Source organism: Tachysurus vachellii, chromosome 2, assembly GCF_030014155.1.
Source record: "Tachysurus vachellii isolate PV-2020 chromosome 2, HZAU_Pvac_v1, whole genome shotgun sequence".
NCBI lineage: Eukaryota > Metazoa > Chordata > Actinopteri > Siluriformes > Bagridae > Tachysurus > Tachysurus vachellii.
This window is the reverse complement of record NC_083461.1, coordinates 5,218,211-5,236,875: the sequence shown is the minus strand read 5'-3', so window position 1 is coordinate 5,236,875 and position 18,665 is coordinate 5,218,211. Positions and strand designations below refer to the sequence as shown.

Here is an 18,665-nt window from a genome sequence, read left to right as displayed (position 1 = left end):
TCCCCTTCCTGGACAGACGGAGTCCACATGGTGCACAGAGGTAAGGGGCCTTAGGGTGCAGAATATAATGCATGTTCTCTGCTCTCCCACACAGGGAAACCACTGAGGAAGAAGAGGAAGCCTTCCTGAACCTGCTACACGCTGCCAGTCTCCTGGGTCCAGCCCTGCCACTAGACACCTTATTGGAAATCGTCCTTCAACATCTGAGTCAACATTTTTGCTGATGTTGCATTGAACATGTATTTTGTCTGAGAAAATATACAGTATCAATGCTGAGAAAATTCACACCCACAAACTTACACACATGCAAGTGCTTTTTTTCTATTTTCACACCTTCTAAAAGATGACAACATTTTGACAATATATTTTCTGTTCAAATGTAAAGCTTCAATAGTAAATCTTACAAGATAAAAAGCAAAAGTAAATAACTTTGGAAATCCAAATTTGTGAAATGTTTCTTTTTATCAGCTCAAAGATCGCAAGTCAAACTGAAGTAAAAACAAAGAGTCAATGTAAGTTTGTGGATGTGATGTTTAAACATATGCTAGTGAGCAGAACATATAATTACTTTAGGTATTATGAGTTCTAGGCTTTTTCTTACTGATAAATCCCTCCAGGATTTTAGAGTATTTTTTTATTTCCAAAGTTACGCTTTATTTTTGCTTTTTGTCTCATAAGATCAACTGTTAAAGCTTTACATTAAGGTTAAAAATCTACTATGGGTCAAAGAGTGTTTGAGTGAGTGATTGAGTAGATTGTGTAGTTCTACTGTATTAAATATTCAGTGTAAATTATGTTGGTTCAAACACAGTTTCAAACTGCGATATAAAAAGGTAGCAATATTAAATAACCACATTTTAATTCAAGTAAAATAGACTTTCTCACACTAGAAGCACCAGATATAAACTGTATCTACAGTCCAATACATGCTCTGAATATTTTTCCCCCATTTTTAAATAAAATATGAGTGCTTTTTTATTAACAAATAACACAAATGTCTGATTTTTTTTTCCAGTTTACAGAGTGTGAAGTTTGTGCTATTTTGTGTCCTCTAAAAAAATTGGCAAGTGGTTTCACACACACACACACACACACACACACACACACACACACACACACACACACACTGTGCATGCTAACATTTTTTTCTTCTTGTTTATCACACTTTTCAATTTCATAGTCAAACATTTTTGTTTCACACACATACATACACACACAAATGCTATAACCGTTTCCTCTAGTTTTTTTTTTTTTACAGAACTACAGTTCATATACTGTACATATGTTCATCACATCCTACATTATGACCCTGCCAGGTCCTACATTATTATAGCAGTAGAACCCCAGAAACAAGGGTTATAGCTGGGCTTATCCATTGCTGGATTTGTCAAGATTCAAGTAAGTAAAATTCCTCACTGTGGTGTGGCACACACAGTTCAAGCTAAATACAGTAAATACACAAGACAGTTTGGTAAGTTCTTTATTTTGTGCTTGTTTTACTTTTGAAGCAGTCACATGAAAGGTGCACATTCCATGGTGACTGCTAGCAACAAGAAACATACAAAGTAAGGAAAAATCAATAAATGTTTGTATATTAATGTGAATGTTTTTGTCTTACTGGTTCTGGAAAGGCCTAAGAGGGAGTGGCCCATGAACAGGAAGCTAGTTTTAAAGCATCCTGAAGGGGAGGAGTCGCCTAATCAAGCAAGCAAGGATTAAAATGCCTTGTATGTAGATATTTTGTTGATTTATTAAAGGACAATGCCTTTGATTACACAGAGACTTTATTTTGGTGTGACTTGTAAAGTGAAAAGCTCTGTGAAGTGTAAAATATAGTGTTGCTAACAAATGGAGTGTTATGATTGTTCCGTTTGAATATGAAGGGAGGGGACCAGGATTATAAGACAACAAAGGAAATGTTGCAGAAGAGAGAGGGGTGTTTGTTGGAACAGTAGCCAACCATTTATTTATTTGTTAAGTGAGTTGTACTTTGAATAGTTTATTTATTCATTTTTTTTTGTTAAATTTTGATTCTCAATGGAGAATCAAAATTCTTGATTCTCGAAAGATGGTGGCTCACCTAAATAAAGAGACTTTTCCTTGGACTTTTCTAGAGTTTTGCCACTTTTGCTGCCAGTTAGCCACTGCACCGGCCATCTTACCACACTCAGATATTTTTTTCTGTGTTTATTACAATGTCTAGAACACATACATATTTAGTTATTTTGGAAAACATTAATAAAGTTTGATTTATGTCCATGTTGTAATTGTACAACGTTGGGCCAGAGTGGTAGTCAAAATAGCCTGTGCACCTTACACATTACATAAGGACACTGCATTTCTCACAAGGTCACAAATTGAAATTTAAACTTAGATAATTCACTGTAACTCATTTCTAAATGTGCTTTTCTGTTAAATTTGGTCATAGTTTAGATTAGAACATAATTAAACACAAGAATAAGTTTTATGTGGTATTTGAAACTCCATCATATAGAGCAGTATCTGAAACTCCCTGTATCTCTGTAGTTTTTTGTTTGTTATTTAACGTCTAAACGATCCTGAGATTTGAGTGTTGCCCAAGTAGCAGTTTATAACATTAGGATATAGAAAAGAAGGCTCTGAATGTTCTGCATTTTTTATGGTGATTCCTCTTGCATTGTTCAGGGACAGGTGTAAATGGTCTTGAATATGAACTGTGATATGGGGGGATGCGTGTATTCCCTTTAGTATGATAAGCAGATAGCATAATAGGTCATCCAGAGAGTATTGTTTGAATGTAGTACTGGAATTTTGATTAGCATTTGCATTGAACTGATAATACTTTGATATATAATACTTAGATCTATCTTTCAGTTAGTCTTAGTCTATTCTTTCAGTTTATCTACTACAATATAAGACCCATACTGTATGTTATTCACTAATTTATTTATTTTTACTTTTTCCATTTCAGAATGCCACCAGTGCAGAAAGGCCAGCTATTAACTGTGCAGGATGCGATTGCTGCAGTCCAAAAATGGAGAGAGCGATTTTGAAATTTTTTTGACTCAAATGACCCTGATGCAAGTGATTCAGAGAATGAAGATGCAGGTGCAATGGACAAAGAAAACCACCAACCCATTGACTGCCCAGCCATTGAGGATGTGGACATCAAGCCCCAACCAAAGAAACACACTTTGCCCCATGTTTTAAATATATTTTTTCAATATTTATATTAATTGTGTGATTATTACTCATGATATATACTGTTGGGGCAAAGTAAGAAATCAACCCTGCAAATGAATGCTTAAATGCTCTGTATATCTGTTCAGACAAAGTGAGTACAAATACAGAAATTCTGCTCCTAGCAGAGCCCAACGTTGCAATATTACATTTCCCTAAAAACTTACTAAAATGTGAAAAATCTTTAATTTCTACTGTACATCAGAGGCCTCCTAAAACAATATATGAGAGGTGTTTTTGCTTATTTTTTTCAATATTTAGGTTTTACAGGCTTAATACAATTGAAATAATTCAGGTTTGTAAATCATCACTTTAGTCTTTCTGTCTTTCTTTCTATCTTTATTTCAAAAATGCACACCTTGTATTTTGGGGAGAAAACAACTCCATTCATGGTAATTAAAAAGGGAAGTAGTTGAGTATAAATAGCGATAAGTTGAAGGTCTGACACACTGTTGGTTTGAGCACCTCCTTGTTATATATATTTAAGAAGCCTTGAGCGCATCAGATCTGTGAGTATTATGATCGTCCAGGAAATGATCTGATCTTCAAGCATACTGTACATTAACTTAAAACATAATACTGTATTGTTTATGATATTATGAGAACATTATTCACTATGCTACTGGAATAATTCAAGCTAGAAAATGTGTTATCAAACCATGTGAGGTTGTTTCTGAGGTTTTCAATATTTTTTTTCATGTTGATATGATGCATTGTGTTATCAGAAAGAAAGGCAGAAAACTTTTTCTCTTCAGGCAGATGAGTTGCGTGCGCATTGGCGCATTGATGCAAATACAAACCTAAGCACTATTCAGACTGTAGTGGAGATGTTGCAAGAGGTTTGGAGTTTACGGAAAGAACAGAGACATGCCTCCTTTTTTCTGTGTGAGAAAGATGTACAAAAAATGCACTAGGACTACTCAATAATCTCCACACTGATAAATTCAGTTAGTTGATGTCTCACTCATTTGTAGAATAGTCATTTGTATACAATTTGTATATATTCTCTATATATGCTTTTTATTTTAGATTAACAATGAAGCAAGCTGTTTTCATCCTCACCACCACTGCCATCATCATCGTCACCATCAACACTGGAGCCAATGGGTTTCCCAACAATGGGTTTCTCTTTCAAGTTCTGCACTGAGTAGACATTTTCTTATCAGTAATTTTCTTATAATGTTTTTCCCTCCTCTAATTTTATAGAAAAAAAAACCCTGCTTATAAACTGGACATGGCAAAGGATTCTGTTGATGACCAATTTATAGGATGCGCTGAAGAAACCTACAAACGGATAATAGACAAGGTCCTAAAGAAAGAGTTAAATAAAAATAAAAAGTTTTAACAATCTTAGAATAAATACTCAAACGTTAAGGATAATTTTATAAGAATACTAAAGGTCTACACCGATCCACTGGGAAAACTTTATTCAAAATTAAATGATGCTGTCAGTTCAGGAAAAAATTATTACCCCCAAAACTTCAACTACATAGCCTTTCATTTCTTGCTAACACGTGCCGTACAAATTCATAAAGTGCAGAGCTGTGTTAATGTTTTCCTTAGAACCACTGTTAGTTTTGAGAGACCCGATATTAATGATGTAATGCGATTTGGCAGGTTTGCATCAACTTCAGTAAAACATGACATGCACAAAAAATTTGGAACTAAATCCTGTTTAACACATGCTTTGGTTCAAACATATCCAAAATTTTTAAGATAACTGATGAGGAAGAGGTGCTAGTCCCACCTTATGAAAAATTTACTATCACAAACATTACAGAAAACCAGATGAACTGCGAATTCCTTTACACTCTAAACTAAAGTGCAGGAACTTTTAGCTGTATGAACTGCTAACTGCTTAAAAAGCTCTACTGAACTGTTGATGTTTTTATAGCACAACCACTAACATGACTGGATAATTTAAGGCCATGATGCAATGTGTTCTAAGCATGTATTGATGTCAGTGATATACATTATTTGTTATTACATTATAAAATTGCTTAATAATAATAACAACATTGTAATTTTAACCATTTTGTCTGAGCTTTTGTTTGAATGGAATTTAATGTCTGAATGCTTTTGAAATTAAAAGACATCTGGACCATATGTTCGAGGTTCATAAATAAAAATTTGTGTTTTTTTGAAAGTGTTGCTATTATAGTCCCAAGAATATTATAAATAAATAAATAATCAAACAAACAAATAAATAAATATTTATTTATTGCAGTGGTGGCTACATAAAAAAGGGATGAGACACAAAACAACAAACAAAACAACAACAGAATAACATTTCTGTAGAATAACATTTACACACAAATTAATGTCCAAACGGTGTTACGCTTACATTAGGACAATACACAAAGCATAGGTTTTGTGATAGGAGCAAACCTCAGTCTAAAAGATTCTACATGTTATGGTATGTACATATAATATAAAGAGTTTAGATGATTGTTCACTTATTAATAGATAGATGGATGGATGGATGGATGGATGGATGGATGGACAGATATAATGGTCTTTGTTTTTGATTGATGATTATAGGAGTTGGTTTAAAGAAGATGAAAAAGAAAAAAGAGACAAAATAAAACTGACAGGGAGACCAAATAATAATAAAAATATAACCATAAATAGATTCAGCAAACGTGCCATAGAGTAATATTTAACACAAATCATTCTAACACAAAGAAGCAAAACAAAAACATTAAGAGCAACAAACGAGACAATACAGGAAAAGAAACACAAAGAAATGAAGTAAGGGCTAAATATAAATCAATTACTGAACAATGGCTGGCAAAATAAAAGTCCCAAAAACACAATGAATTCAGATATTTTATTCATAAACAATCACATTATATTCAAGTAACTGTATTATTATTATTATTATTATTATTATTATTATTATTATTATTATTATTATTATTATTATTATCATTATTTTATTATTATTATTATTATTATTATTATTATTATTATTATTATTATTTATTTATTTATTTAATTTTTATTTTTTATTTTTATGTTTATTTATTTTAGCTATTTATTTTGACTCTATTTTTCTGTTTTATTGGACATCACAACTCTACATCATGTCTGCAAAATTTAGTGACTCACCCAAAATATTGAATTCTTCATGCAAAATGAATAATGGCTGACAAAATAAAAGTCTGCAAAACACAATGAATTCAGATATTTTAGAATTCAGATATTTTATTAATAAACAGTCATATTATATTCAAATAACATTATTATTATTATTATTATTATTATTATTATTATTATTATTATTATTATTATTATTATTATTATTTAGCTATTTATTTTTCCTTATTTTTTTTACAGCCAATTACAATATTTTATTCTATTTTATTTTACTTTACTTTTTTTTATTTTTCTCTAAAAATATCTTTTTTTAACTTTATTATTTTGACAATTGTTCTGTTTTTCTGGACAAAATATTGAATTCTTCATGCAAAATGTTTTTTTTTTTTTGTCACTGTGTGAGCTGATTGTTTTTTTTTTTGTTTTTTTTTTATCATAGCAGTCAACCCTGAACATCTTCATTTACCATACAAGCATGTCAGTTTTGTTAACCTGAATTCAGTTGTGTATTGTGTTTTTTTTTATACATTATATACAGGTTTACTGGGAAAAAAATCTGTTTTATACGGTGGTCGAGAAGTGCAAAACACATTAACAAATCAGAAAACAACATTAACAAATCCGAAAACACAACGACAAGTCAGACAACCTGGAAACGGTAGTGTATCGTTTTTGAATGGAAACTTACCGATCATTGGACAAGACACCTGTCACTCAAGATATACAGGTATGGAATCTTATGTGTAATGTGTAAAGTTCTCCGTTTAAATATAAGAAAATAACAGAATTAATCCACAATAACCCATTCCATCCATCCATTCCAACTTTTCCCTGCAGCAGACTGTTGAACTTCATGTATACCTTGAGTGACAGGTGTCTTGTCCAATGATTGGTACGTGTTCCAATCACAAACTATACCAACCTCTTCCGGGTTGTCTGAATTGTCGTTGTGTTTTCGGATTTGTTAACGTGTTTCGTGCACCGATTCAGACAACCCGGAAGAGGTTGGTATAGTTTGTGAATGGGGGATGTGGTAGCTCAGTGGTTAAGGTGTTGGGCTACTGATCGGAAGGTCATGGGTTTGAACCCCACGTCCACCAAGCTGCCACTGCTGGGCCCTTGAGCAAGGCCCTTAACCCTCAGTTGCTCAGTTGTAAGTCACTCTGGATAAGGGTGTCTGCTAAATGCCATAAATGTAAATGTAAATGTAAATGAATGGAAACTTACCGATCATTGGACAAGACACCTGTCATTCAAGATATACAGGTGAATGAAAGGTGTCTCGTCCGATGATCGGTAAGTTTCCATTCACAAACTATACCTCCCTCTTCCGGGTTGTCTGACTTTTTGTGTTTTCGGATTTGTTAATTTTTTTTTCGGATTTGTTAATTTGTTTTGGACTTCTCGGCCACCGTAGTTTTACAAAGAAAATGAATTTGCACATTTGTATGTATACAGTGGATTTATTTTGTAGCTATATTTTGCATGGAAACAGAAAAGTCACACTTGATTGTCCATTTTTACACATTTCCTAAAGTCTATACTTAAAAACATTTGTCATGTTCTATACAATCAAAAGAAAATTACTATAAAAAGGGTCACTTTTATAGAATATAAATTTGTGTCTGAGATTTAGATAACTAAATAGATCGATTTGCATGTGATGAATTATGAAGTTATGAACTGTGAAAATTTGTAAGAAATTGTAGATAATTATACTTATGTTTGTGCACAAACATGTAAAAACATGCTTAAATTAATAAAAAATGTAAAAGTATTGTTAAAAGTAAAAAAAAATAAAAAATAATAATATTCGCATTGAGACAAACTGTAGCGTTGAGGAACATCTGAGAGGAGATGTTATATCTCCTGTTATATCTTACAGTACCTCAGAGCAGCACTTCTCTATTGAACCACCGGGCGGCGCTAAAGCAGTGCACTGCGAAAATCTTAATTTTCCTGCCGTATGTACTAGTGTATTAGTGTTCTGAAGAATTTTGTATGAATAATTAATATGTAGACATATTTTATATGTAGACATATTTTTGTAATATCTCCAAATGCATTCTTAAAATATCTTTGGGAAATCTTTGTTGATGTCTATAGATAAAGAATTGTTGTCTACAGATAATGACTTTTTGTCTGTACATAACAAACTGTATATAAGTAATTAAGTTTATCATATATAAGGAATAAGGAATTGTTGTTTATAGATAAGGAATTTTTTAAAGATCAAAAATTGTTGCTTAGAGATAAGGAATTGTTGTTAAAAGATAAGGAATTGTTATAGATAAGGAATTGTTGTTGAATTGAAGAAAATATAATTTACAAAATTGGCAAGTGATTCACTCACACACACACACACACACACACACACACACACACACACACACACACACACACACACACACACTGTGCACTCTAACATGTTTTCTTATTAAGTTTCTTTCACACTTTTGAATTTCTTAGTCAAACATTTTTGCCGATGTGGCATTGAACATATGTAGAAAATATACAGTATCAATGCTGTACATTAAAGGTGGGGTCTCAGATTTTTGAAAGCCAATGTTGACATTTGAAATCACCAAAACAAACACGCCACTAACCCAAATGGGTCGCACCCCTGTATTGATAGCTCCGACCAAACACACACACATATGTAACCCAGGCAACAACTGGAAAGAAATGTGTCTTTATCATAGCTGAAGGGAAGAACAATACGATTTCAGATAAACAAACAAGCAAAAATGACACATGCATAATCATGTAAAGGACAAAGACATATATTAGTTCTGTGTAACAAAGCAAAACCAACGTTACTCACCTATCGAGAAGGAAAAAAGCGCCTCGGCGTCTTAAGTAAAGTTGGTCACATATTCACAGATTGGAGTTTCCCGAGTCAATAACTCCTGAGCTAAACACTGTTACTACACAAAACGCGGTTGTAGCTGCGTCTCTACATTACTACGATAGAAAAGAGGTGTTATTTGTGTAGTAACAGCGTTTAGCTCAGGAGTTATTGACACGGGAAACTCCAATCTGTGAATATGTGACCAACTTCCTGCTCCTTCAGTTCTCTCCAGCGCTGCAAAGCTGATCCTATATTAACACGTCCTACTTCTTGTCTTATCGTAAGCCTTTCTTTGCTTTCTTTCTTTGTTTTTATCCTCCATGTCAATGTTAAAACCGCTTTCTGCTAATGTCACACATGCGCACTGAACACCCTCTCCACTTCATATTGACAAGATCTGCCCCTTACTACTCAATGGCTAGACGTTTGTTTTGATTTTTGTTTAGTTTTTGGCCCGACTTTCTCAAAAATCGGAGACCCCACCTTTAATATAGGATAGTCTATGTTTTTTTCTTACTAGTCAGTTCATTCAAGATTTCACATAATTTTTTGTTATGGCCAAAAAATGATTGATTTTGCTTTTTCGTTTCAAAATGTGCAGTATGCTGTTTAAATGTAAAACTACTTGAATTGAAGAAAATATCCTTTACAAAATTGCCAAGTGGATTCACTCACACACAAAAAAGGACAACTGGGTGCAATTGATGAAGGAGACAGAACAGGCCTTCCAGCAGCTGGAAAAAGCCCTCACAGGGAGCCTAGTTCTCAAAAACCCAGATTTCAGCCTTCCCTTCCTGGACAGCTGGAGACCACATGGTGCAGCACTTCCACAGAGGTAAGGGGCCTTAGGCAGCAGAATACAATACATGTTCTCTGCTCTCCCACACAGGGAAAACAGTGAGGAAGAAGAGGAAGCCTCCCTGAACCTGCTGCACACTGACAGTCTCCTGGGTCCAGCCCTGCCACTAGAGACCTCATTGGAAATCGGCCTTCAACATCGCAGCAAAAAAGGACAAAGTCACCTTTCATTGATGGTGTTGAGCTTTCACCCCTTTGTTGCTGCCTAATTTATTTATTGTACTGTGATAATAAATAGTGATTCTGTTGGCACACCATTGACTTCTCTTGTGTTTGTGTTCAGTCCCTCACAGCTCTGAATAGGTGCGCACACACACACACACACACATACTGTGCACTCTAACATGTTTTCTCATTAAGTTTCTTTCACACATTCTGAGTCAAACATTTTTGCTGAGGTGGCATTGAACATGTATTTTGGCTGAGAAAATATACAGTATCAATGCTGAACAACTCACACACACAAATTCACACCCACAAACTTACACACATGCAAGTGCTTTTTTCAGTTTTCACACCTTCTAAAAGATGAGACAACATTTTGACAATATTTTTTCCGCTCAAATGTAAAGCTTCAATAGTAAATCTTACAACTTTGGAAATCCAAATTTGTGAAATGTTTCTTTTTATCAGCTCAAAGATCGTAAGTCAATGTAAGTTTGTGGATGTGATGATTAAACATATGCTAGTGAGCAGAATATATAATTACTTTATGTATTATGAGTTCTAGGCTTTTTCTTACTGATAAATCCCTCCAGGATTTTAGAGGTTTTTTTTATTTCCAAAGTTACACTTTATTTTTGCTTTTTGTCTCATAAGATCAACTGTTAAAGCTTTACATTAAGGTTAAAAATCTACTATGGGTCAAAGAGTGTTTGAGTGAGTGATTGAGTAGATTGTGTAGTTCTACTGTATTAAATATTCAGTGTAAATTATGTTGGTTCAAAAACATAGTTTCAAACTACGACAAAAAGGTATCAATATTAAATAATAACCACATTTTAATTCAAGTAAAATAGACTTTCTCACACTAGAAGCACCAGATATAAGCTGTATCTACAGTCCAATACAAGCTCTGAATATTTTCCCATTTGAACCAATTTATAAGTAAATATATCTGAGTGCTGTTTTATTAACAAATAACACAAATGTCTGATTTTGCAGCCGTTTTTTTTTTTAATTTGCAGAGTGTGTAGTTTAGTGCTATTTTGTGTCCTCTAAAAAAATTGGCAAGTGGTTTCACACACATGCACACACACACACACACACACACACACACACACACACACAAACACACACATACTGTGCACACTAACATGTTTTCTTATTGTTTCTTTCACTCTTTTGAATTTCTGAGTCAAACATTTTTGCCGATGTGGCATTGAACATACTGTAGAAAATATACAGTATCAATGCTGTACTTTTTTATGCATTAATCTGGGAAAGTCTGTTTTTTCTTACTAGTCAGTTCATTCAGGATTTCACAGATTTTTTTAAGTTATGACCAAAAAAATAAAAAAAAGTGTGCCTTTTTAAATGGAAAACTACTGAATTGAAGAAAATATTCTTTACAACATTGGCAAGTGGTTTCACACACACACACACACACACACACACACACACACACACACACACACACACACACACACACACATATAACGTTCTCCTCTAGTTTCTCCAGTTATTCATATTATTTACCTTAATCCAATTTAAATAATTCAGGTTTGTAAATCATCACTTTTGTCTTTCTGTCTTTCTTTCAAAAATGCACACCTTGTATTTTGGGGAGAAAACAACTCCATTTATGGTAAATAAAAAGGGAAGTAGTTGAGTATAAATAGTGATGAGTTGAAGGTCTGACACACTATAATTATAATTATATAGATATAATTATATAGATATAATTATATTATCTGATCTTCAAGCATACTGTACATTTACTTAAGACATAATACTATATTATTTATGATATTATGAGAACATTATTCACTATGTTACTGGAATAATTCAAGCTAGAAAATGTGTTATCAAACCATGTGAGGTTGTTTCTGAGGTTTTCAATATTGTACATGTTGATATGATGCATTGTGTTATCAGAAAGAAAGGCAGAAATCTTTTTCTCTTCAGGCAGTTGAGTTGGGTGCGCATTGGGGCATTGATGCAAATACATTTACATTTACAGCATTTGGCAGACGCCCTTATCCAGAGCGACGTACATAAGTGCTTAAATCTCTAGCATTGAATACATTAATGCTGGCTCACTAAGTTACATACTTAAGATACCATGAGTTTAAAACATTTGTTCAAAGTTACAATGAAAAAGTGTCAAAGGTTGTGTTTGTTTTTTTTGTTTTTTTAAATGCAAAAGATAAGGAAAGAAGTGCTAGTTGAAGTGTTTCCTGAATAAGTAGTTCTTCAACCGCCGCTTGAAAATACCCAGTGACTCAGCTGTCCGGACCTCTAGGGGAAGTTCATTCCACCACCTTGGTGCCAGAACAGAGAAGAGTCTTGTAGTATACTTGCCTCTTACCCTGAGAGATGGTGGGACCAGTCGAGCAGTGCTGGTAGATCTGAGGGTGCGGGGTGCAGTGCGAGGAGTGATGAGGGCTTTGAGGTAAGAGGGAGCTGGTCCATTTTTGGCTTTGTAGGCCAGCATCAGTGTTTTGAATCTGATGCGTGCGGCTACCGGAAGCCAGTGGAGGGATCGCAGCAGCGGGGTGGTATGCGAGAACTTTGGCAGGTTGAAACAAGCCGGGCAGCTGCATTTTGGATCATTTGCAGAGGACGGATTGCGTTCATAGGTAGACCTGCCAGCAGTGCGTTGCAGTAATCCAGACTACAAATGACAAGAGACTGAAGAAGTAAAAAAAACGACATGAGCGAGTCGCATTAGCAACATGAGAGGAAAAGGACAGTTGACTGTCCATGGTTACCCCAAGGTTGTGAGCTGTGGCTGAAGGGGAGATCAGATCGTTGTGCAAGGATATAGCAAGATCATGACCTGGGGATGAATCACCTGGGATGAACAGCAGTTCAGTTTTGCTAGGATTGAGCTTTAACTGATGAGCAGTCATCCATGATGAAATTTCTGCCAGACGTGCTGAGATCCGGTCAGAAGCTGTGGCATCTGAGGGTGGGAAAGAGAAGATAAGTTATGTATCATCAGCATAGCAGTGGTAAGAGAACCCATGTGAGGAAATAACTTCAAGAGAGTGAGTATACAGGGAGAAAAGAAGAGGACCAAGTATTGAGCCCTGTGGGACACCAGTGGAGAATCTGCGTGGAGCAGATGTCACTCCCCTGTTACCTGATATGAGCGTCCTTCCAGGTAGGAAGCAAACCATTCCCAAGCTGATCCGCAAATCCCAAGACTTCTGAGGGTGGATAAGAGAGTCTTGTGGTTGACTGTATCAAACGCTGCTGAAAGGTCAAGGAGGATAAGGACAAATGACAGTTTGGCTGATCTCGCAGCATGTAGTTTCTCAGAGACATCCAAAAGGGCTGTCTCTGTGGAATGAGCTGCTTTAAAGCCAGACTGGTTGGGGTCTTGGAGGTTGTTCTGTGAGAGATAGACAGACAGTTGATTATAGACAATGCGTTCAAGAATTTTTGAAAGAAATGAGAGAAGTGATAAAGGTCTGTAGTTACTGATGTCTGATGGATCCAGAGCGGGTTTCTTTAGGATGGGAATAACCCTTGCTCTCTTGAAAGTAGTTGGTACCTGACCAGATGCTATGGATCTATTGACGATAGTGGAAATGAAGGGCAGAAGGTCTTGCGAGATGGTCTGGAGCATAGTGGAAGGGAGTGGATCCAATGGGCATGTGGTAGGATTGCAAGACTGGATGAGCTGCAAAATCTCTTTTGCTGCTACAGTTGAGAAATGCGACAACAAAGGTGTAGGGGAATCCATATTCTGAGATATAAGTGCAGTCGGGGCTGAAGTGAAGGTCCGGGAGAGTTCCTCAGTCTTCTCCTGGTAGAAAGAAGCAAAGTCTTCTGCAGTCAGGGAGGATGAAGAAGGTGGAGCTGGGGGTTGAGCAGAGAAGAGATGATGTTGTGGAATTTCCGAGGGTCATGTGAGGAAGCTTCAAGCTTTTATTGTAGAAGGAAGTCTTGGCAGAAGTCACATCTGAGGAGAACTTGGCAAGAAGTGTTCGGTAAGAATCAAGATCTGCATCAAGTTGTGATTTCTTCCACTTTCTCTCTGAGGATAGCTCTCTTCGATTGTTGTGCAGCACATCTGAAAGCCAAGGAGCAGAACAAGACGTTTTCTTGGGTTTAGTGAACATAGGGCAGAGAAAGTCCATAGTTGAGGAAAGAGATGAGAGGAAAGTATCCATGGCTGAGTCCAAGGGTAGTGAGAAAAAAGACTCAGGATCAGGAAGGGAAGAAAGAGTGCCAGAAGCTACAGAAGGGGAGACAGAGTGAAGGTTGCGGCGGGTAAGAGCGAGGGGGTGAGAGGTAGTTTTAGGTAGGGTAGGGAGAGTGATGGTGAAGGATACCAGGTGATGATCAGAGACGTGTAGTGGGGTAGCAGTCACGTCTGTAGCTGGAGAAGGACGGGTGAAAACCAGGTCCAGGACATTGCCTCCTTTGTGTGTGGGGATGTAGCTGTTGAGTGTAAGGGTGAATGAGTCGAGAAGAGACAGGAGGGAAGAAGATTGTAGCTTGTCAGAGGGGAGGTTGAAGTCACCAAGCAGCGTCAGAGGGGAGCTATCGGAAGGGAAAACACTAAGCAGTGTGTCCATTTCTTCCAGGAAGTCACCTAGTGGACCAGGAGGGCGGTAAACAACAATGATAGGTTGTCAAATACAAATACAAATACAAACCTAAGCACTATTCAGACTGCAGTGGAGATGTTTCAAGAGGTTTGGAGTTTACGTAAAGAACAGAGACATGCCTCCTTTTTTTTCTGTGAGAGAAAGATATACAAAAAATGCACTAGGACTACTCAATAATCTCCACAATGATAAATTCAGTTGATGTCTCACTCATTTGTAGAATAGTCCTTTGTATACAATTTGTATATATTCTCTATACATGCTTTTTATTTTAGATTAACAATGAGGCAAGTTGTTTTCATCCTCACCACCACTGCCATCATCATCGTCATCATCAACAACAACACTGGAGCAGTTTTGTCCAACCAGGTGGGTTTCTCTTTCAAGTTCTGCACTGAGTAGACATTTTCTTAGCAATAATTTTCTTATAATGTTTTTCCCTCCTCTAATTTTATAGAAAAAAAACCCTGCTTATAAACTGGACATGGCAAAGGATTCTGTTGATGACCAATTTATAGGCTGCGCTGAAGAAACCTACAAACGGATAATAGACGAGGTCCTAGGGGAAGAGTTAAATAAAAATAAAAAGTTTCAACAATCTTGGAATAAATACTCAAACATTGAGGATAATTTTATAAGAATAATAAAGGTCTACACCGATCCACTGGGAAAACTTTATTCAAAATTAAATGATGCTGTCAGTTCAGGAAAAAACGATTACCCCCAAAACTTCAACTACATAGCCTTTCATTTCTTGCTAACACGTGCCGTACAAATTTATAAAGTGAAGAGCTGTGTTAATGTTTTCCGTAGAACCACTGATGATTTTGAGAGACCCGAGATTAATGATGTAATGCGATTTGGCAAGTTTGCATCGACTTCACTTAACAAGGACTTGCAAAAATTTGGCAGGAAAACCTGTTTTAAGATTAACACATGCTATGGTGCAGACATAGCCGAACTTTCTAAGATACCCGATGAGAAAGAGGTGCTAGTCCCACCTTTTGAAAAATTTACTATGACAAACATTACAGAAAACCAGATGAACTGCGAAGTCATTTACACTCTAAAGAGTGTGGAAGCTATTAGCAATATGAACTGCAAGCTGGTTAAAAAGCTCTACTGAACTGTTGATGTTATTATAGCACAACCACTAACATGACTGGATAATTTAAGGCCATGATGCAATGTGTTCTAAGCATGTATTGATGTCAAGGATATACATTATTTGTTATTACATTATAAAATTGCTTAATAATAATGACAACATTGTAATTTTAACCATTTTGTCTGAGCTTTTGTTTGAATGGAATTTAATGTCTGAATGCTTTTGAAATTATAAGACATCTGGACCATATGTTCGAGGTTCATAAATAAAAAATTGTGTCTTTTTTTTGTGTTGTTATTATAGTCCCAAGAATATTATAAATAAAAAAATAAATAAATATTTATTTATTGCAGTGGTGGCTCAGTAGTTTTAAATTCTCATTTTCTACATAAAAAAGGGATGAGACACAAAACAACAAACAAAACAACAACAACAGAATAACATTTCTGTAGAATAACATTTACACACAAATTAATGTCCAAACGGTGTTACGCTTACATTAGGACAATACACAAAGCATAGGTTTTGTGATAGGAGCAAACCTCAGTCAAAAAATATACCACATGTTATGGTATGTACATATAATATAAAGAGTTTAGATGATTGTTCACTTATTAATAGGTGGATGGATGGATGGATGGACAGATATAATGGTCCTTGTTTTTGATTGATGATTATAGTTGGTTTAAAGAAGATGAAAAAGAACAAAGAGACAAAACAAAATAAAACTGACAGGGAGACCAAATAATAATAAAAATATAACCATAAATAGATTCAGCAAATTTATTGTTATTAATAATAATAATAATAATAATTTATTTATTTATTTATTTATTTATTTATTTATTTATTTATTTATTTATTTATTTTTGTTTATTTATTTTTGCTATTTATTTTGACTCTATTTTTCTGTTTTATTGGACATCACAACTCTACATCATGTCTGCAAAATTTAGTGACTCACCCAAAATATTGAATTCTTCATGCAAAATGAATAATGGCTGACAAAATAAAAGTCTGAAAAACACAATGAATTCAGATATTTTAGAATTCAGATATTTTATTAATAAACAGTCATATTATATTCAAATAACATTATTATTATTATTATTATTATTATTATTATTATTATTATTATTATTATTATTTAGCTATTTATTTTTCCTTATTTTTTTTACAGCCAATTACAATATTTTATTCTATTTTATTTTACTTTACTTTTTTTTATTTTTCTCTAAAAATATCTTTTTTTAACTTTATTATTTTGACAATTGTTCTGTTTTTCTGGACAAAATATTGAATTCTTCATGCAAAATGTTTTTTTTTTTTTGTCACTGTGTGAGCTGATTGTTTTTTTTTTTGTTTTTTTTTACCACAGCAGTCAACCCTGAACATCTTCATTTACCATACAAGCATGTCAGTTTTGTTAACCTGAATTCAGTTGTGTATTGTGTTTTTTTCATACATTATATACAGGTTTACTGGGAAAAAAATCTGTTTTATACGGTGGTCGAGAAGTGCAAAACACATTAACAAATCAGAAAACAACATTAACAAATCCGAAAACACAACGACAAGTCAGACAACCCGAAAACGGTAGTGTATCGTTTTTGAATGGAAACTTACCGATCATTGGACAAGACACCTGTCACTCAAGATATACAGGTATGGAATCTTATGTGTAATGTGTAAAGTTCTCCGTTTAAATATAAGAAAATAACAGAATGAATCCACAGTAATCCATTCCATCCATCCATTCCAACTTTTCCCTGCAGCAGACTGTTGAACTTCATGTATACCTTGAGTGACAGGTGTCTTGTCCAATGATCGGTACGTGTTCCAATCACAAACTATACCAACCTCTTCCGGGTTGTCTGAATTGTCGTTGTGTTTTCGGATTTGTTAACGTGTTTCGTGCACCGATTCAGACAACCCGGAAGAGGTTGGTATAGTTTGTGAATGGAAACTTACCGATCATTGGACAAGACACCTGTCATTCAAGATATACAGGTGAATGAAAGGTGTCTCGTCCGATGATCGGTAAGTTTCCATTCACAAACTATACCTCCCTCTTCCGGGTTGTCTGACTTTTTGTGTTTTCAGATTTGTTAATGTGTTTTCGGTTTTGTTAATTTTTTTTCCGGATTTGTTAATTTGTTTTGGACTTCTCGGCCACTGTAGTTTTACAAAGAAAATGAATTTGCACATTTGTATGTATACAGTGGATTTATTTTGTAGCTAAATGTTGCATGGAAGCAGAAAAGTCACACTTGATTGTCCATTTTTACACATTTCCTAAAGTCTATACTTAAAAATATTTGTCATGTTCTATACACTGAAAAGAAAATTACTATAAAAAGGGTCACTTTTATAGAATATAAATTTGTGTCTGAGAGATTTAGATAACTAAATAGATCGATTTGCATGTGATGAATTATGAAGTTATGAACTGTGAAAATTTGTAAGAAATTGTAGATAATTATACTTATGTTTGTGCACAAACATGTACAAACATGATTAAATTAATAAAAAATGTAAAAGTATTGTTAAAAGTAAAAAAAAAAATAATAATAATATTCGCATTGAGACAAACTGTAGCGTTGAGGAACATCTGAGAGAAGATTGCTCCTGTAATATTAGTGTTCTGAAGAATTTTGTATGAATAATTAATATGTAGACATATTTTATATGTAGACATATTTTTGTAATACCTCCAAATGCATTCTTAAAATATCTTTGGGAAATC

At 34.7% G+C, this 18,665-nt stretch overlaps 1 protein-coding gene and 1 pseudogene across 1 annotated transcript; both read left to right on the top strand.

Annotated features, from left to right (window-relative positions):
- The first annotated feature begins 4,337 nt into the window (after positions 1 to 4,337).
- On the top strand, positions 4,338 to 5,094 carry LOC132857730 (ecto-ADP-ribosyltransferase 5-like; annotated as a pseudogene).
- Positions 5,095 to 12,464: 7,370 nt separating this feature from the next.
- Positions 12,465 to 16,168, top strand: LOC132862500 (erythroblast NAD(P)(+)--arginine ADP-ribosyltransferase-like). The gene is made up of 3 exons (XM_060894542.1): positions 12,465 to 12,641; positions 15,087 to 15,180; positions 15,269 to 16,168. Exons 1-3 carry the CDS (start codon positions 12,628 to 12,630, stop codon positions 15,935 to 15,937), a joined length of 777 nt encoding a protein of 258 aa, XP_060750525.1. The 5' UTR covers positions 12,465 to 12,627; the 3' UTR covers positions 15,938 to 16,168.
- The last annotated feature ends 2,497 nt before the right edge of the window (positions 16,169 to 18,665 follow it).

Coding starts and splice junctions, on each gene's coding strand:
- LOC132862500 (XM_060894542.1), top strand. Junction 15,181..15,268: donor GAGCAGTTTTGTCCAACCAG/GTGGGTTTCTCT, acceptor CTAATTTTATAG/AAAAAAAACCCTGCTTATAA.